We start from the raw sequence: 27041 nt of genomic DNA, 5'->3' as shown, positions 1-27041 counted from the left end.
TGAATACACCCCCACCTAAGTCTGAGTTCTCACGGTCAGGTAGACCTGTGCTTTCAGGAGGTGGGAAATGCGGATCACAGTGAATGCTACAGAACATTCTAGAAAACCTTTCTATGCAGAAGAGCCAGGACTGAACGAACCGTTTATCTATCCAGCTTGGAAGTTTAAAAAAAATACAGCCAGGAGTGTCTCCACCAAAAAAGCGCAAATACATCGGATATGTCTCCTCCCACCATTTCTTTCATCATTACACCCACAATTCTCAGGATAGGACCCCAACATCAGCCGGCTAAAACACCAGAACCTTCCAGCTGGGCTGTACAAAGGAACATCCAAAATACAGAGCGTCACATGACTGCTCCAGCAGCCAATCAAACACCACTTCCCGGTTTCCAGAGCTTATAGTCACCCTGCGCCGGTGGTGCGGGCCCTCGTTGATGTTGTTGGGCCCCAAACTCACAATCTGCATGTCGAAAGTGATGGTGGAACCGGGGGAGACTGGAGGCAGCTGATTGGTCATCTCTTTCCCATTCACGTACACAGCACCTAGAGGAGACACAAGGATAGGTCAGACCCCTTTAAGGGAGAGAGGGAACACGGCGCTATGTCAGGCCCTCATTGGGGGTGGTTACACAGTGCTATGTCAGGCCTTTAAAAGAGAGGGACATGTGGCACTATATCAGGTTCTCATAGGGAAGGGGGGCTCTATATCAGGCCCTCGTTGTAGGAGGGGGGGTAGGCAGCACTTTGTCAGGGAAGATGTGGGGGTGACATGGTGCTGTCAGGGGGAAATGGCTCGATGTCAGGCCCTCGTTGTAGGGGGGGGGGGGTAGGCAGCGCTTTGTCAGGGAAGATGGGGGGGGGGTGACATGGTGCTGTCAGGGGGAAATGGCTCGATGTCAGGCCCTCGTTGTAGGGGGGGTAGGCAGCACTTTGTCAGGGAAGATGGGGGGGGGGGGTGACATGGTGCTGTCAGGGGAATATGGATCGATGTCAGGCCCTCGTTTGGGGCAATTTTTACATGGCGTTATGTCAGACCTCCATTTGGAGGGTGTGGGGTGGGGGGGGGGGGGGGGGGGATTGTTACACGGCGTTATGTCAGGCCGTCATTGGGGAGGGGGGGGTGATGTGGCACTGTCAGAGGAGACCCAGCCATGTCAGACCCTCGTTTGGGGGGGAATTGTTACACGGCGCTATGTCAGGCCTCCAGTTGGGAGAGTGGGGTGGGGGGATTGTTACTTGGTGCTATGTCAGCCCCTCATTGGGGGTGACTGTGGCACCCTGTAAGGCCCTCCGTGAGGATTGTGGCAGGGGAGCTTGTGCGGGTTGAATACAGTGCTATGTCAGGTCACGACTTAGGAGTTGTGCAATAAGGGGATAAAGGCAGTAAAATTCGGATAAGAGATGAAGAATTGGACTTACCGCTTGGACTGACACACACAGCCTTGTCTCCCTGCAGCGAGTCACATCCGCCGTCCTTCTCCACACAAACTCCAATACTGTCCCTCTTATCTGGCTGTCCAGTGGTCTCCACCCTGCAGGACACACACACAATGCTGAAGGAGTAGTCCAGACACTCCACCCTGAGAGCCGGCAAAGGGGCCCCATTCACAACCCACTCCAGATTACTACCCCACTCACACCAAGGCGGGGTCCTTCTCCAATCCATGGGAGTACCAGCACTTATGTAGTCTTTAACCCGTTGGCGTCAATGGCATGTAAACATTCAGCCTCTCAGCAGGTGGGCCTTGGCGTTGAGTAGGCGCATATTTGAGTGCAACATTGCAAAACAAGGGGCGGAAAGCTTTCTGATCACGTGCCAGCCAATCACGGAGGTCACATGATCAGGGACCCCGCCCCCCAGCATCTGAAAACCCTAAAGGACCGGGAGGCGCTGGCACCAAAGGGTTCGTAATTTGGGAATTGGCCCCATCCTACATAAAAGGAACACCAATTTTTTAACCAGCCCTGGGAGCATTTCACTACCAGTACACGGGACAAAGAGCGGGCATTCAGCCCATTCACACAACCCAACACACCATACAGAACTCAGAAATCCTCCCTCATCACCGGGGGCAGAATGTGCAGCGCCTCCCTCTGGTAATGCCGGGAACTGAAGACAATGGTCCCGACTTGCTCTCACCTGAAGGTCAGGGTCTGTCCCGGGAAGTAGGTGGCACTTTTGGAGTAAAGGACGGACTGACAGGGACTATCATTGCGGAGGGCGATGTTCCTGCGGCTGCTGAGGCTGTAACCTTCCAATCCCGGACTCCACTCTGCCGAGAGATGACAGACAAAAGCAAATCAGCCAAATCTGTGATTAAAAAAAAAAAAAAAAACCACAAGCAGCGCCACCCCCCAAATCCCAGACACCGCAAGCTGCGCGACACTAATGCCTTGTCCTTGTGCCACCAATATGGCTGCCATGCCAAGACCAGAATATCTCTCCTTGGAAGTGTCAGTCCATAACAGAAGGGACGAGGCTTACCGTGAGGGATGAGACAAGTGTGGCCAATCTGTGCAACGCTCCAAGGACTCCACTCCTGGCGCCCATCCCCCCGGGCACACACACGGAACTGATAATCCACATTGGGGTCAATCTGCAGGACTATGAATTCACACTCAGGACCCACGTACACATCTTCAAAATGGCCGGAGTTTTGACGGCGGTACTGCAGCCGGTAATCCTGAACTGCAAAATCGTCGTCTACCTGAGAGAGAGAGAGAGAGAGAAAAAAAGAAGAGTGATTTCCCTATGAAAGGTGAATAATATACAAATCATCAGGGAGAAGGAGATACACAGCGCCACCCTTATCCCGCCATCAGGGAGGAGGATGGGACGCACGGCTCCACCCTTATCCCACCATCAGGGAGGAGGAGATACACAGCTCCACCCTTATCCTGCCATCAGGGAGGAGGAGATACACGGCTCAACCCTTATCCCGCCATCAGGGAGGAGGAGGAGATACACAGCTCCACCCTTATCCTGCCATCAGGGAGGAGGAGATACACGGCTCAACCCTTATCCCGCCATCAGGGAGGAAGAGATACACGGCTCCGCCTTTATCCCGCCATCAGGGAGGAAGAGATACACGGCTCTGCCCTTATCCCGCCATCAGGGAGGAGGAGATACACGGCTCTGCCCTTATCCAGCCATCAGGGAGGAGGAGATACACGGCTCCACCCTTATCCCGTCATCAGGGAGGATGAGATACACGGCTCCGCCCCTTATCCCGTCATCAGAGATGATGGGACGCACAGCTCCGCCCTTATGCCGCCATCAGGGAGGATTGGACGCACGGCTCCAACCTTATCCCGCAATAAGGGAGGAGGAGATAGATGGCTCCGCCCTTATCCCATCATCAGGGAGGATGGGACGCACGGCTCCGCCCTTATGCCACCATCAGGGAGGATGGGACACAGGGCTCCACCCTTATCCTGCCATCAGGGAGGAGGAGATATACGGCTCCACCCTTATCTCACCATCAGGGAGGGGGAGATATACAGCTCCACCCTTATCCTGCCATCAGGGAGGAGGAGATGCACAGCTCTCCCTTATCCCGCATGTTAGGAGTCGGATTCTGTGAGTTTTTTTGATATATAGTTAGTATGAAGGTTTTAGCACCGGGAATGTCAGAACCAGTCCCTGGTGGGGTGGTGCAGTGCAGTATGTATTCTCTCATCTTACTGACCTTACACCATTTCACCAGGATCCCTCCGGGCCGCTCAATCAGATCCTCGATTTGTACCGGAGGCCTGGAGGCCACTGTGCCGTGACTGAAGATCTGATCTCTGGCCACAGACAAGAGAGAGTCATCCAGCTGAGCTGACAGACAAGGAACTTCCACCAGTGACGGCACCTCCGGCAAGCTGAACACAGAGAGGACACAGTGATGTCATCATCCTGACCAACCAATCTCTACACACTACACCTATCATATAACCCAACTCTATGCCCACCTCTATCCTGCTTCCAGATCACTTCCATTGCCCATATGTCCCACTATCTCGCTGTCCACCATCTGTCCCACCTTCTCACTTTCCTCCATGGCCCGTCTGTCCCACCTTCTCACTCTCCGTCATAACCCGTCTGTCCCACCTTCTCGCTCTCCATCGTAGCCCATCTGTCCCACCTTCTCACTCTCCGTCCTAGCCTGTCTGTCCCACCTTCTCCCTTTCTGTCATAGCCCGTCTGTCCCACCTTCTCTCAATCTCCGTCATGGCCCATCTGTTCCCCCTTCTCAAACACTCTCTGTTATACCCCATCTGTCCCACCATCCTGAACATGGATACTCCACCCATCCCACTGATCCCCATACTCCACAATCCTGAATCTGTCCCACTCTTCTCACTCTCTGTCATAGCCCGTCTGCCCCTCCTTCTCACTCTTCATTGTGGACAACTGTCCCAGCTTCTCACTCTCCGTCACAGCCCGTGTGTCCCACCTTCTCACTTTCATTCATAACCCATATGTCCCACCATCCTGAACATGGATACTCCACCCATCCCACTGACCCTACCATACTCCTCCCGTCCCAATGATCCCCCCCATACTCCTCCCATCCCACTGATCCCCCCCCTACTCCTCCCATCCCACTGATCCCCCCCTATACTCCTCCCATCCAACTGATTCCCCCCATACTCCTCCCATCCCACTGATCCCCCCTATATTCAAACCATCCCACTGATCCCCCCTTATACTCTCCATCATAGTCCATGTGTTGCACTGCTGCCATCCTGGACTGCTCATCCACAGTGCCAACAGGCTTCAACCCACCGCCAGTCTATTCTGTGAGAACCTCGGCTTCAGTGCTGCAGATTCCAACCCAACATCTTCAGCATCTCACCTGTCCAGCTGGATGTGAAGAGCCTTGTTGGTGAAATTACACAAGTTCTGATGGTCCTTCCCAGTTTTGTCCGACACGACCACCTGACCTGAAAAGTGAGAATTTCAAAACAGCATTGTACAGAGGGGCACACAAGTTACATGTACCTTTATACGGGCCTCAACTAAGCAATGCGACCCATAATAATGGCCCCTACTAAACACTGCACCCCACTTATATTGTCCCTGTGGACAGTGCACCCCATGATAGCCTCCCTGGACAATGCACCCCTTATGTTGTCCCTATGCACAATGCTCCCCATGATATTCTCCCCTCGACAATGCTCTTCTTATGTTGTCCCTGTGCACAATGCTCCCCATGATAGTGTCCCCTGGACAATGCACCCCTTATATTGTCCCTGCATACAATGCCCCCCCCCCATGATAGTCTCCTCTGCACAATGCACCCTTTATATTGTCCCTGTGCACAATGCTTCCCATCATAGTCTCATCTGAACAATACACCCCCCCTTATATTGTCCCTGTGCACATCGCACCCCATAATTTAGCCTCCCCCGGACAATGCACCCCTTAGATCAGCCACCTTCTCGGAGTAGGTCCTCGGCTGTGCTGACCCCGTGTTCCAGCAGCTTCTGACAGTCATCCAGCGGTTTAATGTTCTCGTGTTCCACGGCATCCACTTGTTGCAGGAGAATGGCCAGCCTTTCATCCAGCATCTTGGAGACGGCGTTCTTCATGTCCTGGAAATGTTGGCGCAGCGTCTCCCGGGTCAGAGCCGCGCTCTCCTTGATCTAGATAAAGACAAGAATAGACATTGGTAGATGGCGCCCACCAATCCCCATCAGATCCCATAGACCAGCGAACAGTCACCTTCCTCTGTATACGAGGATCACACCTTCTGTAGACACCGGGTATATACAGCGCCTTGAAAAAGTATTCATACCCCTTACAATTTTCCACATTTCGTCATGTTACAACCAAAAACATAAAAGTATTTTATTGGGATTTTATGTGATAGACCGACACAAAGTGGCCATAATTGTGAAGTGGAAGGGAAATGATAAATGATACAAATAAATCTGTGAAAAGTGTGGCTGCATTTGTATTCACCCCCCTTTACTCTGATACCCCTAACTAGAATCTAGAGGAACCAATTACCTTCAGAAGACACCTATTTAGTAAATAGAAACCCCCTGTGTGTCATTTAATCTCAGTATAAATACAGCTGTTCTGTGAAGCCCTCAGAGGTTTGTTAGAGAACCTTAGTGAACAAACAGCATCATGAAGGCCAAGGAACACAGCAGAAAGGTCAGGGATAAAGTTGTGGAGAAGTGTAAAGCAGGGTTAGGTTATAAAAAATCTCCCAAGCTTTGACCATCTCACGGAGCGCTGTTCAATCCATCATGGGAAAATGGAAAGAGTATGGCACAACTGCAACCCTACCAAGACATGGCCGTCCACCTAAACTGACCAGCCGGGCCCCTACCAAGACATGGCCGTCCACCTAAACTGACCAGCCGGGCAACCCTACCAAGACATGGCCGTCCACCTAAACTGACCAGCCGGGCAACCCTACCAAGACATGGCCGTCCACCTAAACTGACCAGCCGGGCCCCTACCAAGACATGGCCATCCACCTAAACTGACCGGCCGGGCCCCTACCAAGACATGGCCGTCCACCTAAACTGACCGGCCGGGCCCCTACCAAGGCATGGCCGTCCACCTAAACTGACCGGCTGGGCTAGGAAAGCATTCATCAGAGAAGCAGCCAAGAGGCCCATGGGAACTCTGGAGGTTCTGCAGAGATCCACAGCTCAGGTGGGAGAATCTGTCCACAGGACAACTATTAGTCGTGCGCTCCACAAATCTGCCCTTTATGGAAGAGTGAGAAGAAGAAAGCCATTGGTGGAAGAAAGCCATAAGAAGTCCTGTTTGCAGTTTGGGAGAAGCCATGTGGGGGACACAGCAAACATGTGGGGGGAGGAGCTCTGCTCAGAGGAGACCAAAATTCAACTTTTTGGCCTAAAAGCAAAACGCTATGTGTGGGGGAAAACTAACACTGCACATCACCCTGAACACACCATCCCCACTGTGAAACATGGTGGTGGCAGCCTCATGGTGTGGGGATGCTTTTCTTCAGCAGGGACAGGGAAGCTGGTCAGAGTTGATGGGAAGATGAATGGAGCCAAATACAGGACAATCTTAGAAGAAAAGCCTTGAGACCGGGGCGGAGGTTCCCCTTCCAGCAGGACAACGACCCAAAACATCCAGCCAGAGCTACAATGGAATGGTTTCATGTGTTAGAATGGCCCAGTCACAGTCCAGACCTAAATCACATTGAGAATCTGTGGCAAGACTTGAAAATTGCTGTTCACAGAGGCTCTCCATCCAATCTGACAGAGATGAGATATTCTGCAAAGAAGAATGGGCAGAAATGTCCTCTCTAGATGGGCAAAGCTGGTAGAGACATCCCCAAAAAGACTTGCAGCTGTAATTGCAGGGAAAGGCGGAGCTACAAAGTATTGACTCCGGGGGGTGAATACAAATGCAGCCACACTTTTCACAGATTTATTTGTATCATTTATCATTTTCCTTCCACTTCACAATTATGGCCACTTTGTGTCGTCTATCACATAAAATCCCAATAAAATACTTTTACGTTCTTTGGGTGTAACATGAAAAAATGTGTGAAATTTCAAGGGGTGTGAATACTTTTACAAGGTGCTGTATATGAGGGTGACACCTGTATACAGCGGGTATATATAGTGGTGGGTGAGCAGAGCGGAACGCTCGGTGCCAGGCTGCACACAGGAAATGAGGCCGGTGTTGGGGTAAGCCGTGTTTCCTGCCCGGCGGGGGAAGGGGGGGAGGGGGAGAACGTAGAAGGAGGAAGCAGATAGGACAGGCAGGTGTCATCACACAGCCATACATGGAAGGACAAAACAAACTGACACTCTTCCCCTCCCCCTCACTGCCATGTTAGAGGAGGAGCCAGCAGAGTGACGCTGTGAGCCTGTTCTCATGAAAGGAATCCCTGCAATCACAGACAGCAGGGGGCCACCCCTCTGACATATACAGGGGGGGGGGGGGGCAGGGGGCCAATCCTCTGACATATACAGGGGGGGGGGTCACATGTAGCCAGCAGATATGGGGGAAGGAGAACATGAGAGGAGGCGCTGTGACCTCACACCCAGCACTGCCTCTACCACTGTGCCTGACTGGTCTGCTGGGGGGGGGGGGGGGGACATTTGGGACACATTGATAGGTGAGGCCGGGGATGTGGTTGGTGGAATCCTGGAGGGGGCAGCACTATGACTCACCAAGGAGACCAATCACAGTGGTGAGGAGGTCAGGGGGGTGGTGCAGTCTGGTGAGGAGGTCAGTGGGGTGGTGCAGTCTCTGGTGAGGAGGTCAGGGGGGTGGTGCAGTCTCTGGTGAGGAGGTCAGTGGGGTGGTGCAGTCTCTGGTGAGGAGGTCAGGGGGGTGGTGCAGTCTCTGGTGAGGAGGTCACTGGGGTGGTGCAGTCTCTGGTGAGGAGGTCACTGGGGTGGTGCAGTCTCTGGTGAGGAGGTCACTGGGGTGGTGCAGTCTCTGGTGAGGAGGTCAGGGGGGTGGTGCAGTCTCTGGTGAGGAGGTCAGTGGGGTGGTGCAGTCTCTGGTGAGGAGGTCAGGGGGGTGGTGCAGTCTCTGGTGAGGAGGTCAGTGGGGTGGTGCAGTCTCTGGTGAGGAGGTCAGGGGGGTGGTGCAGTCTCTGGTGAGGAGGTCAGTGGGGTGGTGCAGTCTCTGGTGAGGAGGTCAGGGGGGTGGTGCAGTCTCTGGTGAGGAGGTCAGTGGGGTGGTGCAGTCTCTGGTGAAGAGGTCAGGGGGGTGGTGCAGTCTCTGGTGAGGAGGTCAGGGGGGTGGTGCAGTCTGGTCAGGAGGTCAGTGGGGTGGTGCAGTCTCCGGTGAGGAGGTCAGTGGGGTGGTGCAGTCTCTAGTGATTTCACTCTGGGGGGGGAAGCAGTCTGGTGATGTCACTCTGGGGGGGGGGCTGATAAAGTCATGGGGCGCAGTCTGGTGATGTCACTCTGTGTGGGGGGGGGGGGTACAGCCTGGTGATGTCACTCTGGGGGGGGGGGGGGGTGATGATGTCATGGGGTGCAGTCTGGTGATGTCACTGTGTGTGTGGGGGGGTGCAGTCTGGTGATGTCACTGTGTGTGGGGGGGGGTGAAGTCTGGTGATGTCACTCTGGGGGGGGGAGGTGCAGTCTGGTGATGTCACTGTGTGTGGGGGGGGTGAAGTCTGGTGATGTCACTCTGGGGGGGGGGGTGTAGTCTGGTGATGTCACTCTGGGGGGGGGGGTGCAGTCTGGTGATGTCACTCTGGGGGGGGGGGGGTGATGATGTCATGGGGTGCAGTCTGGTGATGTCACTGTGTGTGTGGGGGGTGCAGTCTGGTGATGTCACTCTGGGGGGGGGGGGGTGATGATGTCATGGGGTGCAGTCTGGTGATGTCACTGTGTGTGTGGGGGGGTGCAGTCTGGTGATGTCACTGTGTGTGGGGGGGGTGAAGTCTGGTGATGTCACTCGGGGGGGGGGGGGTGATGATGTCATGGGGTGCAGTCTGGTGATGTCACTCTGGGGGGGGGGGGGTGATGATGTCATGGGGTGCAGTCTGGTGATGTCACTGTGTGTGGGGGGGGGGGGTGCAGTCTGGTGATGTCACTCTGGGGGGGGGGGTGCAGTCTGGTGATGTCACTCTGGGGGGGGTGCAGTCTGGTGATGTCAGTGTGTGTGGGGGGTGCAGTCTGGTGATGTCACTCGGGGGGGGGGGGGGTGATGATGTCATGGGGTGCAGTCTGGTGATGTCACTCTGGGGGGGGGGGGGGTGATGATGTCATGGGGTGCAGTCTGGTGATGTCACTGTGTGTGGGGGGGGGGGGGGTGCAGTCTGGTGATGTCACTCTGGGGGGGGGGGGTGCAGTCTGGTGATGTCACTCTGGGGGGGGTGCAGTCTGGTGATGTCAGTGTGTGTGGGGGGTGCAGTCTGGTGATGTCACTCTGGGGGGGGTGCAGTCTGGTGATGTCACTCTGGGGGGGGGTGCAGTCTGGTGATGTCACTCTGGGGGGGGTGCAGTCTGGTGATGTCACTCGGGGGGGGGTGCAGTCTGGTGATGTCACTCTGGGGGGGGGGGTGCAGTCTGGTGATGTCACTCTGGGGGGGGGTGCAGTCTGGTGATGTCAGTGTGTGTGGGGGGTGCAGTCTGGTGATGTCACTCTGGGGGGGGGGGTGCAGTCTGGTGATGTCACTCTGTGGGGGGGGGGGTGCAGTCTGGTGATGTCACTCTGGGGGGGGGGGGTGCAGTCTAGTGATGTCACTCTGGGGGGGGATGCAGTCTAGTGATGTCACTCTGGGGGGGGGGTGCAGTCTGGTGATGTCACTCTGGGGGGGGGGTGCAGTCTGGTGATGTCACTCTGGGGGGGGGGTGCAGTCTGGTGATGTCACTCTGGGGGGGGGGGGGTGCAGTCTGGTGATGTCACTCTGGGGGGGGGGTGCAGTCTGGTGATGTCACTCTGGGGGGGGGTGCAGTCTAGTGATGTCACTCTGGGGGGGGGGTGCAGTCTGGTGATGTCACTCTGGGGGGGGGGTGCAGTCTGGTGATGTCACTCGGGGGGGGGGGTGCAGTCTGGTGATGTCACTCTGGGGGGGGGGGTGCAGTCTGGTGATGTCACTCTGGGGGGGGGTGCAGTCTGGTGATGTCACTGTGTGTGGGGGGGGGGTGCAGTCTGGTGATGTCACTCTGGGGGGGGTGCAGTCTGGTGATGTCACTCTGGGGGGGGGTGCATTCTGGTGATGTCACTCTGGGGGGGGGGTGCATTCTGGTGATGTCACTCTGGGGGGGGGTGCAGTCTGGTGATGTCACTCTGGGTGGGGGGGGGTGCAGTCTGGTGATGTCACTCTGGGGGGGGGGGGGGTGCAGTCTGGTGATGTCACTCTGGGGGGGGGGGGTGCAGTCTGGTGATGTCACTCTGGGGGGGGGTGCAGTCTGGTGATGTCACTCTGGGGGGGGGTGCAGTCTGGTGATGTCACTCTGGGGGGGGGGGTGCAGTCTGGTGATGTCACTCTGGGGGGGGGGGTGCAGTCTGGTGATGTCACTCTGGGGGGGGGGGGTGCAGTCTTGTGATGTCACTCTGGGGGGGGGGGTGCAGTCTTGCGATGTCACTCTGGGGGGGGGGTGCAGTCTAGTGATGTCACTCTGGGGGGGGGGGGTGCAGTCTAGTGATGTCACTCTGGGGGGGGGGGTGCAGTCTAGTGATGTCACTCTGGGGGGGGGGGTGCAGTCTAGTGATGTCACTCTGGGGGGGGGTGCAGTCTGGTGATGTCACTCTGGGGGGGGGTGCAGTCTGGTGATGTCACTGTGTGTGGGGGGGGGGGTGCAGTCTGGTGATGTCACTCTGGGGGGGGGTGCAGTCTGGTGATGTCACTCTGGGGGGGGGTGCATTCTGGTGATGTCACTCTGGGGGGGGGGGGGGTGCATTCTGGTGATGTCACTCTGGGGGGGGGGTGCAGTCTGGTGATGTCACTCTGGGGGGGGGGGGTGCAGTCTGGTGATGTCACTCTGGGGGGGGGTGCAGTCTGGTGATGTCACTCTGGGGGGGGAGTGCAGTCTGGTGATGTCACTCTGGGGGGGGTGCAGTCTGGTGATGTCACTCTGGGGGGGGGGGGTGCAGTCTGGTGATGTCAGTCTGGGGGGGGGGTGCAGTCTGGTGATGTCACTCAGGGGGGGGGGTGCAGTCTGGTGATGTCACTCTGGGGGGGGGTGCAGTCTGGTGATGTCACTCTGGGGGGGGGTGCAGTCTGGTGATGTCACTCTGGGGGGGTGCAGTCTGGTGATGTCACTCTGGGGGGGGGGGTGCAGTCTGGTGATGTCACTCTGGGGGGGGTGCAGTCTGGTGAGGTCACTGTGTGTGGGGGGGGGGGTGCAGTCTGGTGATGTCACTCTGGGGGGGGGGTGCAGTCTGGTGATGTCACTCTGGGGGGGGGGTGCATTCTGGTGATGTCACTCTGGGGGGGGGGTGCAGTCTGGTGATGTCACTCTGGGGGGGGGTGCAGTCTGGTGATGTCACTCTGGGGGGGGGGGTGCAGTCTGGTGATGTCACTCTGGGGGGGGTGCAGTCTGGTGATGTCACTCTGGGGGGGGTGCAGTCTGGTGATGTCACTCTGGGGGGGGGGGTGCAGTCTGGTGATGTCAGTCTGGGGGGGGGTGCAGTCTGGTGATGTCACTCAGGGGGGGGGGTGCAGTCTGGTGATGTCAGTCTGGGGGGGGTGCAGTCTGGTGATGTCACTCTAGGGGGGGGTGCAGTCTGGTGATGTCACTGTGTGGGGGGGGGGTGCAGTCTGGTGATGTCACTCTGGGGGGGGGGTGCAGTCTAGTGATGTCACTCTGGGGGGGGATGCAGTCTAGTGATGTCACTCTGGGGGGGGGTGCAGTCTAGTGATGTCACTCTGGGGGGGGGGTGCAGTCTGGTGATGTCACTCTGGGGGGGGTGCAGTCTGGTGATGTCACTCTGGGGGGGGGTGCAGTCTGGTGATGTCACTCTGGGGGGGGGTGCAGTCTGGTGATGTCACTCTGGGGGGGGGGGGTGCAGTCTGGTGATGTCACTCTGGGGGGGGGGGTGCAGTCTGGTGATGTCACTGTGTGTGGGGGGGGTGCAGTCTGGTGATGTCACTCTGGGGGGGGGGTGCAGTCTGGTGATGTCACTCTGGGGGGGGGGTGCATTCTGGTGATGTCACTCTGGGGGGGGGGTGCATTCTGGTGATGTCACTCTGGGGGGGGGTGCAGTCTGGTGATGTCACTCTGGGGGGGGGGTGCAGTCTGGTGATGTCACTCTGGGGGGGGTGCAGTCTGGTGATGTCACTCTGGGGGGGGGGGGTGCAGTCTGGTGATGTCACTCTGGGGGGGGGGGGTGCAGTCTGGTGATGTCACTCTGGGGGGGTGCAGTCTTGTGATGTCACTCTGGGGGGGGGGTGCAGTCTTGTGATGTCACTCTGGTGGGGGGGTGCAGTCTTGTGATGTCACTCTGGGGGGGGGGTGCAGTCTAGTGATGTCACTCTGGGGGGGGGGGGGTGCAGTCTAGTGATGTCACTCTGGGGGGGGGTGCAGTCTAGTGATGTCACTCTGGGGGGGGGTGCAGTCTAGTGATGTCACTCTGGGGGGGGGTGCAGTCTAGTGATGTCACTCTGGGGGGGGGGGGTGCAGTCTAGTGATGTCACTCTGGGGGGGGGGGGGTGCAGTCTGGTGATGTCACTCTGGGGGGGGGGGTGCAGTCTGGTGATGTCACTCTGGGGGGGGGGGGTGCAGTCTGGTGATGTCACTCTGGGGGGGGGTGCAGTCTGGTGATGTCACTCTGGGGGGGGGGGTGCATTCTGGTGATGTCACTCTGGGGGGGGGGTGCATTCTGGTGATGTCAATCTGGGGGGGTGCAGTCTGGTGATGTCACTCTGGGGGGGGGTGCAGTCTGGTGATGTCACTCTGGGGGGGGGTGCAGTCTGGTGATGTCACTCTGGGGGGGGGGGTGCAGTCTGGTGATGTCACTCTGGGGGGGGGGGGGTGCAGTCTGGTGATGTCAGTCTGGGGGGGGGGAGGTGCAGTCTGGTGATGTCAGTCTGGGGGGGGGGAGGTGCAGTCTGGTGATGTCAGTCTGGGGGGGGGGGGTGCAGTCTGGTGATGTCACTCTGGGGGGGGGGTGCAGTCTAGTGATGTCACTCTGGGGGGGGGGTGCAGTCTAGTGATGTCACTCTGGGGGGGGGGTGCAGTCTGGTGATGTCACTCTGGGGGGGGTGCAGTCTGGTGATGTCACTCTGGAGGGGGTGCAGTCTGGTGATGTCACTCTGGAGGGGGGGGTGCAGTCTGGTGATGTCACTCTGGGGGGGGGGGGGTGCAGTCTGGTGATGTCACTCTGGGGGGGGGGTGCATTCTGGTGATGTCACTCTGGGGGGGGGTGCATTCTGGTGATGTCACTCTGGGGGGGGGGTGCATTCTGGTGATGTCACTCTGGGGGGGGGTGCAGTCTGGTGATGTCACTCTGGGGGGGGGGTGCAGTCTGGTGATGTCACTCTGGGGGGGGTGCAGTCTGGTGATGTCACTCTGGGGGGGGGGTGCAGTCTGGTGATGTCAGTCTGGGGGGGGGTGCAGTCTGGTGATGTCACTCAGGGGGGGGGGTGCAGTCTGGTGATGTCAGTCTGGGGGGGGGTGCAGTCTGGTGATGTCACTGTGTGGTGTGGGGGGGGGGGTGCAGTCTGGTGATGTCAGTCTGGGGGGGGGGGTGCAGTCTGGTGATGTCACTCTGGGGGGGGGGTGCAGTCTGGTGATGTCAGTCTGGGGGGGGGGAGTGCAGTCTGGTGATGTCAGTCTGGGGGGGGGGGGGAGTGCAGTCTGGTGATGTCACTGTGTGGGGGGGGGTGCAGTCTGGTGATGTCAGTCTGGGGGGGGGAGTGCAGTCTGGTGATGTCACTGTGTGGGGGGGGGGTGCAGTCTGGTGATGTCACTGTGTGGGGGGGGGGGTGCAGTCTGGTGATGTCACTCTGGGGGGGGGGGTGCAGTCTGGTGATGTCAGTCTGGGGGGGGGGAGTGCAGTCTGGTGATGTCAGTCTGGGGGGGGGGGGGAGTGCAGTCTGGTGATGTCACTGTGTGGGGGGGGGGGTGCAGTCTGGTGATGTCAGTCTGGGGGGGGGGAGTGCAGTCTGGTGATGTCACTGTGTGGGGGGGGGGGGTGCAGTCTGGTGATGTCAGTCTGGGGGGGGGGTGCAGTCTGGTGATGTCACTCTGGGGGGGGGGGTGCAGTCTGGTGATGTCACTCTGGGGGGGGGGGAGTGCAGTCTGGTGATGTCAGTCTGGGGGGGGGAGTGCAGTCTGGTGATGTCACTCTGGGGGGGGGGGGGTGCAGTCTGGTGATGTCAGTCTGGGGGGGGGGTGCAGTCTGGTGATGTCACTGTGTGGGGGGGGGGGGTGCAGTCTGGTGATGTCAGTCTGGGGGGGGGGTGCAGTCTGGTGATGTCAGTCTGGGGGGGGGGTGCAGTCTGGTGATGTCAGTCTGGGGGGGGGGGTGCAGTCTGGTGATGTCACTGTGTGGGGGGGGGGTGCAGTCTGGTGATGTCAGTCTGGGGGGGGGGTGCAGTCTGGTGATGTCACTCTAGGGGGGGGTGCAGTCTGGTGATGTCACTGTGTGGGGGGGGGGGGGTGCAGTCTGGTGATGTCACTCTGGGGGGGGGGTGCAGTCTAGTGATGTCACTCTGGGGGGGGATGCAGTCTAGTGATGTCACTCTGGGGGGGGGTGCAGTCTAGTGATGTCACTCTGGGGGGGGGGTGCAGTCTGGTGATGTCACTCTGGGGGGGGGTGCAGTCTGGTGATGTCACTCTGGGGGGGGGTGCAGTCTGGTGATGTCACTCTGGGGGGGGGGGGGGTGCAGTCTGGTGATGTCACTGTGTGTGGGGGGGGGTGCAGTCTGGTGATGTCACTCTGAGGGGGGGGTGCAGTCTGGTGATGTCACTCTGGGGGGGGGGGTGCATTCTGGTGATGTCACTCTGGGGGGGGGGGGTGCATTCTGGTGATGTCACTCTGGGGGGGGGTGCAGTCTGGTGATGTCACTCTGGGGGGGGGGGTGCAGTCTGGTGATGTCACTCTGGGGGGGGGGGGGTGCAGTCTGGTGATGTCACTCTGGGGGGGGGGGGGTGCAGTCTGGTGATGTCACTCTGGGGGGGGGTGCAGTCTGGTGATGTCACTCTGGGGGGGGGGGGTGCAGTCTGGTGATGTCACTCTGGGGGGGGGGTGCAGTCTGGTGATGTCACTCTGGGGGGGGGGGTGCAGTCTGGTGATGTCACTCTGGGGGGGGGGTGCAGTCTGGTGATGTCACTCTGGGGGGGGTGCAGTCTGGTGATGTCACTCTGGGGGGGGGGTGCAGTCTGGTGATGTCACTCTGGGGGGGGGGGGGTGCAGTCTTGTGATGTCACTCTGGGGGGGGGTGCAGTCTTGTGATGTCACTCTGGGGGGGGGGGGGGTGCAGTCTTGTGATGTCACTCTGGGGGGGGGGGGGGTGCAGTCTAGTGATGTCACTCTGGGGGGGGGGGTGCAGTCTAGTGATGTCACTCTGGGGGGGGGGTGCAGTCTAGTGATGTCACTCTGGGGGGGGGGTGCAGTCTAGTGATGTCACTCTGGGGGGGGGGGGGTGCAGTCTGGTGATGTCACTCTGGGGGGGGTGCAGTCTGGTGATGTCACTCTGGGGGGGGGTGCAGTCTGGTGATGTCACTCTGGGGGGGGGGGGGTGCATTCTGGTGATGTCACTCTGGGGGGGGGTGCATTCTGGTGATGTCAATCTGGGGGGGTGCAGTCTGGTGATGTCACTCTGGGGGGGGGGGTGCAGTCTGGTGATGTCACTCTGGGGGGGGGGGGGGTGCAGTCTGGTGATGTCACTCGGGGGGGGGGGGTGCAGTCTGGTGATGTCACTCTGGGGGGGGGGTGCAGTCTGGTGATGTCACTCTGGGGGGGGGGGTGCAGTCTGGTGATGTCAGTCTGGGGGGGGGGGTGCAGTCTGGTGATGTCACTCTGGGGGGGGGGTGCAGTCTAGTGATGTCACTCTAGGGGGGGGTGCAGTCTGGTGATGTCACTCTGGGGGGGGTGCAGTCTGGTGATGTCACTCTGGGGGGGGTGCAGTCTGGTGATGTCACTCTGGGGGGGGTGCAGTCTGGTGATGTCACTCTGGGGGGGGGGGGGTGCAGTCTGGTGATGTCACTGTGTGTGGGGGGGGGTGCAGTCTGGTGATGTCACTCTGGGGGGGGGGGTGCAGTCTGGTGATGTCACTCTGGGGGGGGGGGTGCATTCTGGTGATGTCACTCTGGGGGGGGGTGCAGTCTGGTGATGTCACTCTGGGGGGGGGGGTGCAGTCTGGTGATGTCACTCTGGGGGGGGGGTGCAGTCTGGTGATGTCAGTCTGGGGGGGGGGGTGCAGTCTGGTGATGTCACTCAGGGGGGGGGGGGGTGCAGTCTGGTGATGTCAGTCTGGGGGGGGGTGCAGTCTGGTGATGTCAGTCTGGGGGGGGGAGTGCAGTCTGGTGATGTCAGTCTGGGGGGGGGGGGAGTGCAGTCTGGTGATGTCACTGTGTGGGGGGGGGGTGCAGTCTGGTGATGTCAGTCTGGGGGGGGGAGTGCAGTCTGGTGATGTCACTGTGTGGGGGGGGGTGCAGTCTGGTGATGTCACTGTGTGGGGGGGGGGGGGTGCAGTCTGGTGATGTCACTCTGGGGGGGGGTGCAGTCTGGTGATGTCAGTCTGGGGGGGGGGGTGCAGTCTGGTGATGTCACTCAGGGGGGGGGGGTGCAGTCTGGTGATGTCAGTCTGGGGGGGGGTGCAGTCTGGTGATGTCAGTCTGGGGGGGGGAGTGCAGTCTGGTGATGTCAGTCTGGGGGGGGGGGGAGTGCAGTCTGGTGATGTCACTGTGTGGGGGGGGGGTGCAGTCTGGTGATGTCAGTCTGGGGGGGGGAGTGCAGTCTGGTGATGTCACTGTGTGGGGGGGGGTGCAGTCTGGTGATGTCACTGTGTGGGGGGGGGGGGGTGCAGTCTGGTGATGTCACTCTGGGGGGGGGGTGCAGTCTGGTGATGTCAGTCTGGGGGGGGGGAGTGCAGTCTGGTGATGTCACTCTGGAGGGGGAGGTGCAGTCTGGTGATGTCAGTCTGGGGGGGGGGGGTGCAGTCTGGTGATGTCACTGTGTGGGGGGGGGGTGCAGTCTGGTGATGTCAGTCTGGGGGGGGGGGTGCAGTCTGGTGATGTCACTCTGGGGGGGGGTGCAGTCTGGTGATGTCAGTCTGGGGGGGGGAGTGCAGTCTGGTGATGTCAGTCTGGGGGGGGGGGAGTGCAGTCTGGTGATGTCACTGTGTGGGGGGGGGGGGTGCAGTCTGGTGATGTCAGTCTGGGGGGGGGGGAGTGCAGTCTGGTGATGTCACTGTGTGGGGGGGGGGGGTGCAGTCTGGTGATGTCAGTCTGGGGGGGGGGGGGTGCAGTCTGGTGATGTCACTCTGGGGGGGGGTGCAGTCTGGTGATGTCACTCTGGGGGGGGGGAGTGCAGTCTGGTGATGTCACTCTGGGGGGGGGGTGCAGTCTGGTGATGTCAGTCTGGGGGGGGGTGCAGTCTGGTGATGTCAGTGTGTGGTGGGGGGGTGCAGTCTGGTGATGTCAGTCTGGGGGGGGGGGTGCAGTCTGGTGATGTCACTCTGGGGGGGGTGCAGTCTGGTGATGTCAGTCTGGGGGGGGGGGGGGGGAGTGCGGTCTGGTGATGTCAGTCTGGGGGGGGGAGTGCAGTCTGGTGATGTCACTCTGGGGGGGGGGGGGTTCAGTCTGGTGATGTCAGTCTGGGGGGGGGTGCAGTCTGGTGATGTCACTGTGTGGGGGGGGGGGGTGCAGTCTGGTGATGTCAGTCTGGGGGGGGGGGGTGCAGTCTGGTGATGTCACTCTGGGGGGGGTGCAGTCTGGTGATGTCAGTCTGGGGGGGGGGGGGGGGGAGTGCAGTCTGGTGATGTCAGTCTGGGGGGGGGAGTGCAGTCTGGTGATGTCACTGTGTGGGGGGGGGTGCAGTCTGGTGATGTCACTGTGTGGGGGGGGGGGGTGCAGTCTGGTGATGTCACTCTGGGGGGGGGGGCAGTCTGGTGATGTCAGTCTGGGGGGGGGGGCAGTCTGGTGATGTCAGTCTGGGGGGGGGTGCAGTCTGGTGATGTCAGTCTGGGGGGGGGAGTGCAGTCTGGTGATGTCAGTCTGGGGGGGGGGGTGCAGTCTGGTGATGTCACTCTGGGGGGGGGGTGCAGTCTGGTGATGTCAGTCTGGGGGGGGGAGTGCAGTCTGGTGATGTCAGTCTGGGGGGGGGGGAGTGCAGTCTGGTGATGTCAGTCTGGGGGGGGGAGTGCAGTCTGGTGATGTCACTGTGTGGGGGGGGGGGGGTGCAGTCTGGTGATGTCACTGTGTGGGGGGGGGGTGCAGTCTGGTGATGTCAGTCTGGGGGGGGGGGGTGCAGTCTGGTGATGTCACTCTGGGGGGGGTGCAGTCTGGTGATGTCAGTCTGGGGGGGGGGAGTGCAGTCTGGTGATGTCAGTCTGGGGGGGGGAGTGCAGTCTGGTGATGTCACTCTGGGGGGGGGTGCAGTCTGGTGATGTCAGTCTGGGGGGGGGGGGTGCAGTCTGGTGATGTCACTGTGTGGGGGGGGGGGGTGCAGTCTGGTGATGTCAGTCTGGGGGGGGGGGGTGCAGTCTGGTGATGTCACTCTGGGGGGGGGTGCAGTCTGGTGATGTCAGTCTGGGGGGGGGGGGGAGTGCAGTCTGGTGATGTCAGTCTGGGGGGGGGGGAGTGCAGTCTGGTGATGTCACTCTGGGGGGGGGTGCAGTCTGGTGATGTCACTCTGGGGGGGGGGGGGGTGCAGTCTGGTGATGTCACTGTGTGGGGGGGGGTGCAGTCTGGTGATGTCAGTCTGGGGGGGGGTGCAGTCTGGTGATGTCACTCTGGGGGGGGGTGCAGTCTGGTGATGTCAGTCTGGGGGGGGAGTGCAGTCTGGTGATGTCAGTCTGGGGGGGGGGAGTGCAGTCTGGTGATGTCACTGTGTGGGGGGGGGTGCAGTCTGGTGATGTCAGTCTGGGGGGGGGGGTGCAGTCTGGTGATGTCACTGTGTGGGGGGGGGGTGCAGTCTGCTGATGTCAGTCTGGGGGGGGGTGCAGTCTGGTGATGTCACTCTGGGGGGGAGGGGGTGCAGTCTGGTGATGTCACTCTGGGGGGGAGGGGGTGCAGTCTGGTGATGTCACTCTGGGGGGGGGGGTGCAGTCTGGTGATGTCACTCTGGGGGGGAGGGGGTGCAGTCTGGTGATGTCACTCTGGGGGGGGGGGTGCAGTCTGGTGATGTCAGTCTGGGGGGGGGGTGCAGTCTGGTGATGTCACTCTGGGGGGGGGGGTGCAGTCTGGTGATGTCACTCTGGGGGGGGGGTGCAGTCTGGTGATGTCAGTCTGGGGGGGGAGTGCAGTCTGGTGATGTCACTGTGTGGGGGGGGGGGGTGCAGTCTGGTGATGTCACTGTGTGGGGGGGGGGGGTGCAGTCTGGTGATGTCAGTCTGGGGGGGGGGGGGTGCAGTCTGGTGATGTCACTGTGTGGGGGGGGGGTGCAGTCTGGTGATGTCACTCTGGGGGGGGGTGCAGTCTGGTGATGTCACTCTGGGGGGGGGGGGGGTGCAGTCTGGTGATGTCACTCTGGGGGGGGGGTGCAGTCTGGTGATGTCAGTCTGGGGGGGGGGTGCAGTCTGGTGATGTCAGTCTGGGGGGGGGGGGGTGCAGTCTGGTGATGTCACTGTGTGGGGGGGGGTGCAGTCTGGTGATGTCACTCTGGGGGGGGGTGCAGTCTGGTGATGTCACTCTGGGGGGGGGTGCAGTCTGGTGATGTCACTCTGGGGGGGGGGGGTGCAGTCTGGTGATGTCACTCTGGGGGGGGGGTGCAGTCTGGTGATGTCACTCTGGGGGGGGGGTGCAGTCTGGTGATGTCACTCTGGGGGGGAGGGGGTGCAGTCTGGTGATGTCACTCTGGGGGGGAGGGGGTGCAGTCTGGTGATGTCACTCTGGGGGGGGGGGTGCAGTCTGGTGATGTCAGTCTGGGGGGGGGGTGCAGTCTGGTGATGTCACTCTGGGGGGGGGTGCAGTCTGGTGATGTCACTCTGGGGGGGGGGTGCAGTCTGGTGATGTCACTCTGGGGGGGGGTGCAGTCTGGTGATGTCAGTCTGGGGGGGGGAGTGCAGTCTGGTGATGTCACTGTGTGGGGGGGGGGTGCAGTCTGGTGATGTCACTCTGGGGGGGGTGCAGTCTGGTGATGTCACTCTGGGGGGGGGTGCAGTCTGGTGATGTCAGTCTGGGGGGGGAGTGCAGTCTGGTGATGTCACTGTGTGGGGGGGGGTGCAGTCTGGTGATGTCACTGTGTGGGGGGGGGGGTGCAGTCTGGTGATGTCACTCTGGGGGGGGGGGCAGTCTGGTGATGTCAGTCTGGGGGGGGGGTGCAGTCTGGTGATGTCACTCTGGGGGGGGGTGCAGTCTGGTGATGTCAGTCTGGGGGGGGGAGTGCAGTCTGGTGATGTCAGTCTGGGGGGGGGAGTGCAGTCTGGTGATGTCAGTCTGGGGGGGGGGTGCAGTCTGGTGATGTCACTCTGGGGGGGGGGGTGCAGTCTGGTGATGTCAGTCTGGGGGGGGGAGTGCAGTCTGGTGATGTCAGTCTGGGGGGGGGAGTGCAGTCTGGTGATGTCAGTCTGGGGGGGGGAGTGCAGTCTGGTGATGTCACTGTGTGGGGGGGGGGGGTGCAGTCTGGTGATGTCACTGTGTGGGGGGGGAGTGCAGTCTGGTGATGTCACTGTGTGGGGGGGGGGTGCAGTCTGGTGATGTCAGTCTGGGGGGGGGGGTGCAGTCTGGTGATGTCACTCTGGGGGGGGGGGTGCAGTCTGGTGATGTCAGTCTGGGGGGGGGAGTGCAGTCTGGTGATGTCAGTCTGGGGGGGGGGAGTGCAGTCTGGTGATGTCACTCTGGGGGGGGGTGCAGTCTGGTGATGTCAGTCTGGGGGGGGGGGTGCAGTCTGGTGATGTCACTGTGTGGGGGGGGGGGGTGCAGTCTGGTGATGTCAGTCTGGGGGGGGGGGTGCAGTCTGGTGATGTCACTCTGGGGGGGGGTGCAGTCTGGTGATGTCAGTCTGGGGGGGGGGAGTGCAGTCTGGTGATGTCAGTCTGGGGGGGGGAGTGCAGTCTGGTGATGTCACTCGGGGGGGGGGTGCAGTCTGGTGATGTCAGTCTGGGGGGGGGGGGGGTGCAGTCTGGGATGTCACTGTGTGGGGGGGGGTGCAGTCTGGTGATGTCAGTCTGGGGGGGGGGGTGCAGTCTGGTGATGTCACTCTGGGGGGGGGTGCAGTCTGGTGATGTCAGTCTGGGGGGGGGAGTGCAGTCTGGTGATGTCAGTCTGGGGGGGGAGTGCAGTCTGGTGATGTCACTGTGTGGGGGGGGGGGTGCAGTCTGGTGATGTCAGTCTGGGGGGGGGGTGCAGTCTGGTGATGTCAGTCTGGGGGGGGGGGGGTGCAGTCTGGTGATGTCACTCTGGGGGGGGGGGGGTGCAGTCTGGTGATGTCACTGTGTGGGGGGGGGGTGCAGTCTGGTGATGTCAGTCTGGGGGGGGGGGGTGCAGTCTGGTGATGTCACTCTGGGGGGGGGGTGCAGTCTGGTGATGTCACTCTGGGGGGGGAGGGGGTGCAGTCTGGTGATGTCACTCTGGGGGGGAGGGGGTGCAGTCTGGTGATGTCACTCTGGGGGGGGGGGTGCAGTCTGGTGATGTCACTCTGGGGGGGAGGGGGTGCAGTCTGGTGATGTCACTCTGGGGGGGGGGGTGCAGTCTGGTGATGTCAGTCTGGGGGGGGGGGTGCAGTCTGGTGATGTCACTCTGGGGGGGGGGGGTGCAGTCTGGTGATGTCACTCTGGGGGGGGGTGCAGTCTGGTGATGTCAGTCTGGGGGGGGGGGAGTGCAGTCTGGTGATGTCACTGTGTGGGGGGGGGGGTGCAGTCTGGTGATGTCACTGTGTGGGGGGGGGGGGTGCAGTCTGGTGATGTCAGTCTGGGGGGGGGGTGCAGTCTGGTGATGTCACTGTGTGGGGGGGGGGTGCAGTCTGGTGATGTCACTCTGGGGGGGGGGTGCAGTCTGGTGATGTCACTCTGGGGGGGGGGGGGGTGCAGTCTGGTGATGTCACTCTGGGGGGGGGGGGTGCAGTCTGGTGATGTCACTCTGGGGGGGGGTGCAGTCTGGTGATGTCACTGTGTGGGGGGGGGGGTGCAGTCTGGTGATGTCACTCTGGGGGGGGGTGCAGTCTGGTGATGTCAGTCTGGGGGGGGGGAGTGCAGTCTGGTGATGTCACTGTGTGGGGGGGGGTGCAGTCTGGTGATGTCACTCTGGGGGGGGGGGGGTGCAGTCTGGTGATGTCACTCTGGGGGGGGGGTGCAGTCTGGTGATGTCAGTCTGGGGGGGGGGTGCAGTCTGGTGATGTCACTCTGGGGGGGGGGGTGCAGTCTGGTGATGTCACTCTGGGGGGGGGGGTGCAGTCTGGTGATGTCACTCTGGGGGGGGGGTGCAGTCTGGTGATGTCACTCTGGGGGGGAGGGGGTGCAGTCTGGTGATGTCACTCTGGGGGGGGGTGCAGTCTGGTGATGTCACTCTGGGGGGGGGGGTGCAGTCTGGTGATGTCAGTCTGGGGGGGGGGGAGTGCAGTCTGGTGATGTCACTGTGTGGGGGGGGGTGCAGTCTGGTGATGTCACTGTGTGGGGGGGGGTGCAGTCTGGTGATGTCACTCTGGGGGGGGGGGGCAGTCTGGTGATGTCAGTCTGGGGGGGGGGGGTGCAGTCTGGTGATGTCACTCTGGGGGGGGGGGTGCAGTCTGGTGATGTCAGTCTGGGGGGGGGGAGTGCAGTCTGGTGATGTCAGTCTGGGGGGGGGAGTGCAGTCTGGTGATGTCAGTCTGGGGGGGGGGGGGTGCAGTCTGGTGATGTCACTCTGGGGGGGGGGGGGTGCAGTCTGGTGATGTCAGTCTGGGGGGGGGAGTGCAGTCTGGTGATGTCAGTCTGGGGGGGGGAGTGCAGTCTGGTGATGTCAGTCTGGGGGGGGGGGGGTGCAGTCTGGTGATGTCACTGTGTGGGGGGGGGGTGCAGTCTGGTGATGTCAGTCTGGGGGGGGGTGCAGTCTGGTGATGTCACTCTGGGGGGGGGGGTGCAGTCTGGTGATGTCAGTCTGGGGGGGGGGAGTGCAGTCTGGTGATGTCAGTCTGGGGGGGGGGTGCAGTCTGGTGATGTCAGTCTGGGGGGGGGGAGTGCAGTCTGGTGATGTCAGTCTGGGGGGGGAGTGCAGTCTGGTGATGTCACTGTGTGGGGGGGGGGGGGTGCAGTCTGGTGATGTCAGTCTGGGGGGGGGGTGCAGTCTGGTGATGTCAGTCTGGGGGGGGGGGGTGCAGTCTGGTGATGTCACTCTGGGGGGGGGTGCAGTCTGGTGATGTCACTCTGGGGGGGGGGTGCAGTCTGGTGATGTCACTCTGGGGGGGAGGGGGTGCAGTCTGGTGATGTCACTCTGGGGGGGAGGGGTGCAGTCTGGTGATGTCACTCTGGGGGGGGGGGGTGCAGTCTGGTGATGTCACTCTGGGGGGGAGGGGGTGCAGTCTGGTGATGTCACTCTGGGGGGGGGGGGGGTGCAGTCTGGTGATGTCAGTCTGGGGGGGGGGTGCAGTCTGGTGATGTCACTCTGGGGGGGGGGGGGTGCAGTCTGGTGATGTCACTCTGGGGGGGGGTGCAGTCTGGTGATGTCACTCTGGGGGGGGGAGTGCAGTCTGGTGATGTCACTGTGTGGGGGGGGGGGGTGCAGTCTGGTGATGTCACTGTGTGGGGGGGGGGGGGGTGCAGTCTGGTGATGTCAGTCTGGGGGGGGGGGGTGCAGTCTGGTGATGTCACTGTGTGGGGGGGGGGTGCAGTCTGGTGATGTCACTCTGGGGGGGGGGTGCAGTCTGGTGATGTCACTCTGGGGGGGGGGTGCAGTCTGGTGATGTCAGTCTGGGGGGGGGGGGTGCAGTCTGGTGATGTCACTGTGTGGGGGGGGGGTGCAGTCTGGTGATGTCACTCTGGGGGGGGTGCAGTCTGGTGATGTCACTCTGGGGGGGGGGGGTGCAGTCTGGTGATGTCACTCTGGGGGGGGGGGGTGCAGTCTGGTGATGTCACTCTGGGGGGGGGGGGTGCAGTCTGGTGATGTCACTGTGTGGGGGGGGGGTGCAGTCTGGTGATGTCACTCTGGGGGGGGGTGCAGTCTGGTGATGTCACTCTGGGGGGGGGGTGCAGTCTGGTGATGTCAGTCTGGGGGGGGGGGGTGCAGTCTGGTGATGTCACTGTGTGGGGGGGGGGGGTGCAGTCTGGTGATGTCACTCTGGGGGGGGTGCAGTCTGGTGATGTCACTCTGGGGGGGGTGCAGTCTGGTGATGTCACTCTGGGGGGGGGGGGTGCAGTCTGGTGATGTCACTCTGGGGGGGGTGCAGTCTGGTGATGTCACTCTGGGGGGGGGGGTGCAGTCTGGTGATGTCACTCTGGGGGGGGTGCAGTCTGGTGATGTCACTCTGGGGGGGGGGGTGCAGTCTGGTGATGTCACTCTGGGGGGGGGGGGTGCAGTCTGGTGATGTCACTCTGGGGGGGGGTGCAGTCTGGTGATGTCAGTCAGGGGGGGAGGGGGTGCAGTCTGGTGATGTCACTCTGGGGGGGGGGGGGGTGCAGTCTGGTGATGTCAGTCTGGGGGGGGGGGTGCAGTCTGGTGATGTCACTGTGTGGGGGGGGGGGTGCAGTCTGGTGATGTCACTCTGGGGGGGGGGTGCAGTCTGGTGATGTCACTCTGGGGGGGGGGGGGGTGCAGTCTGGTGATGTCAGTCTGGGGGGGGGGGGGGTGCAGTCTGGTGATGTCAGTCTGGGGGGGGGGGTGCAGTCTGGTGATGTCACTGTGTGGGGGGGGGGGGTGCAGTCTGGTGATGTCACTCTGGGGGGGGTGCAGTCTGGTGATGTCACTCTGGGGGGGGGGGTGCAGTCTGGTGATGTCACTCTGGGGGGGGTGCAGTCTGGTGATGTCACTCTGGGGGGGGGGGTGCAGTCTGGTGATGTCACTCTGGGGGGGGGGGTGCAGTCTGGTGATGTCACTCTGGGGGGGGGTGCAGTCTGGTGATGTCAGTCAGGGGGGGAGGGGGTGCAGTCTGGTGATGTCACTCTGGGGGGGGGGGGTGCAGTCTGGTGATGTCAGTCTGGGGGGGGGGGTGCAGTCTGGTGATGTCACTGTGTGGGGGGGGGGGTGCAGTCTGGTGATGTCACTCTGGGGGGGGGTGCAGTCTGGTGATGTCACTCTGGGGGGGGGGGGGTGCAGTCTGGTGATGTCAGTCTGGGGGGGGGGGGGTGCAGTCTGGTGATGTCAGTCTGTGGGGGGGGGTGCAGTCTGGTGATGTCACTGTGTGGAGGTGATGACGTCACTCTCACCTGGTCTCGGGCCTGGCTCAGCCCCCTCAGGCGGGTTTGTAGTTCTCTCCGGTAGGTGATGGCGGCCTCTATACTCTCTTTGGCCTCTTCTATCAGACGCTCCACCTCGGCCTCCTCCATCTCCGCTCTGCGGAAGGGACCGGCCCGACTACAACTCCCAGCATCCCTTGCGGCCCCGCCCATCCGGCCAGACTACCAATCCTGGCATTCCTTGCGGCTCCCCTCTGACTTCAACTCCCGGCATCCTTTGCGGCCCCGCCCACCAATCCCTGGGCGGCTGTGAGCGCGCGACCCTTTGACGTCACAATATAGAGACGGCGCTATGAGGCGGGGCGGAGGGAAGCCGAATGCCAATCAGGAAAGAGTGAAAGGTGGGCGGAGCTCTGAGCATTTCACTGCTGAATAGAATAGAGCGCCCTCTATAATCCGAGAGACGAACTGCATAGTGACTACAATATATACCCGGGTCCTGTCCTGTATACAGCGAGTATAATATATACCCAGGTTCTGTCCTATATACAGTGAGTACAATATATACCGGGGTCCTGTCCTGTATACAGTGAGTATAATATATACCCGGGTCCTGTCCTGTATACAGTGAGTATAATATATACCCAGGTCCTGTATACAGTGAGTATAATATATACCCGGGTCCTGTCCTATATACAGTGAGTATAATATATACCCGGGTCCTGTCCTGTATACAGTGAGTATAATATATACCCGGGTCCTGTATACAGTGAGTATAATATACAGTGGGTACGGAAAGTATTCAGACCCCCTTACATTTTTCACTCTTTTTTATATTGCAGCCATTTGCTAAAATCATTTAAGTTCATTCTTCTTCCTCATGAATGTACACATAGCACCCCATACTGACAGAAAAACACAGAATTGTTGACATTGTTGCAGATTTATTAAAAAAGAAAAACTGAAATATCACATGGTCCTAAGTATTCAGACCCTTTGCTGTGACACTCATATATTTAACTCAGGTGCTTTCCATTTCTTCTGATCATCCTTGAGATGGTTCTACACCTTCATTTGAGTCCAGCTGTGTTTGATTATACTGATTGGACTTGATTAGGAAAGCCACACACCTGTCTATATAAGACCTTCCAGATCACAATGCAT

General features: G+C 60.5%; 1 protein-coding gene across 1 annotated transcript; it reads right to left on the bottom strand.

Annotated features, from left to right (window-relative positions):
* On the bottom strand, positions 1–26078 carry CRLF3 (cytokine receptor like factor 3). Its single transcript, XM_082272656.1, has 8 exons — positions 25908–26078; positions 5430–5637; positions 4848–4935; positions 3693–3870; positions 2489–2711; positions 2144–2276; positions 1423–1535; positions 1–546 (listed from the first exon to the last, which is right to left on the bottom strand). Exons 1-8 carry the CDS (start codon positions 26025–26027, stop codon positions 290–292), a joined length of 1320 nt encoding a protein of 439 aa, XP_082128782.1. The 5' UTR covers positions 26028–26078; the 3' UTR covers positions 1–289.
* Positions 26079–27041: the final 963 nt, after the last annotated feature.

Source organism: Pelophylax lessonae, assembly GCF_965119305.1.
Source record: "Pelophylax lessonae genome assembly, chromosome: 11".
Lineage (NCBI taxonomy): Eukaryota > Metazoa > Chordata > Amphibia > Anura > Ranidae > Pelophylax > Pelophylax lessonae.
Note: the sequence above shows the minus strand (reverse complement) of the source record. Positions and strands in the feature narration are given on the sequence as shown.

Coding starts and splice junctions, on each gene's coding strand:
- CRLF3 (XM_082272656.1), bottom strand. CDS start 26,027: ATGGAGGAGGCCGAGGTGGAGCGTCTGATAGAAGAGGCCAAAGAGAGT. Junction 3,871..4,847: donor CTTCACATCCAGCTGGACAG/GTGAGATGCTGA, acceptor CTCTGTGTTCAG/CTTGCCGGAGGTGCCGTCAC. Junction 2,277..2,488: donor CACTTGTCTCATCCCTCACG/GTAAGCCTCGTC, acceptor ATCTCTCGGCAG/AGTGGAGTCCGGGATTGGAA.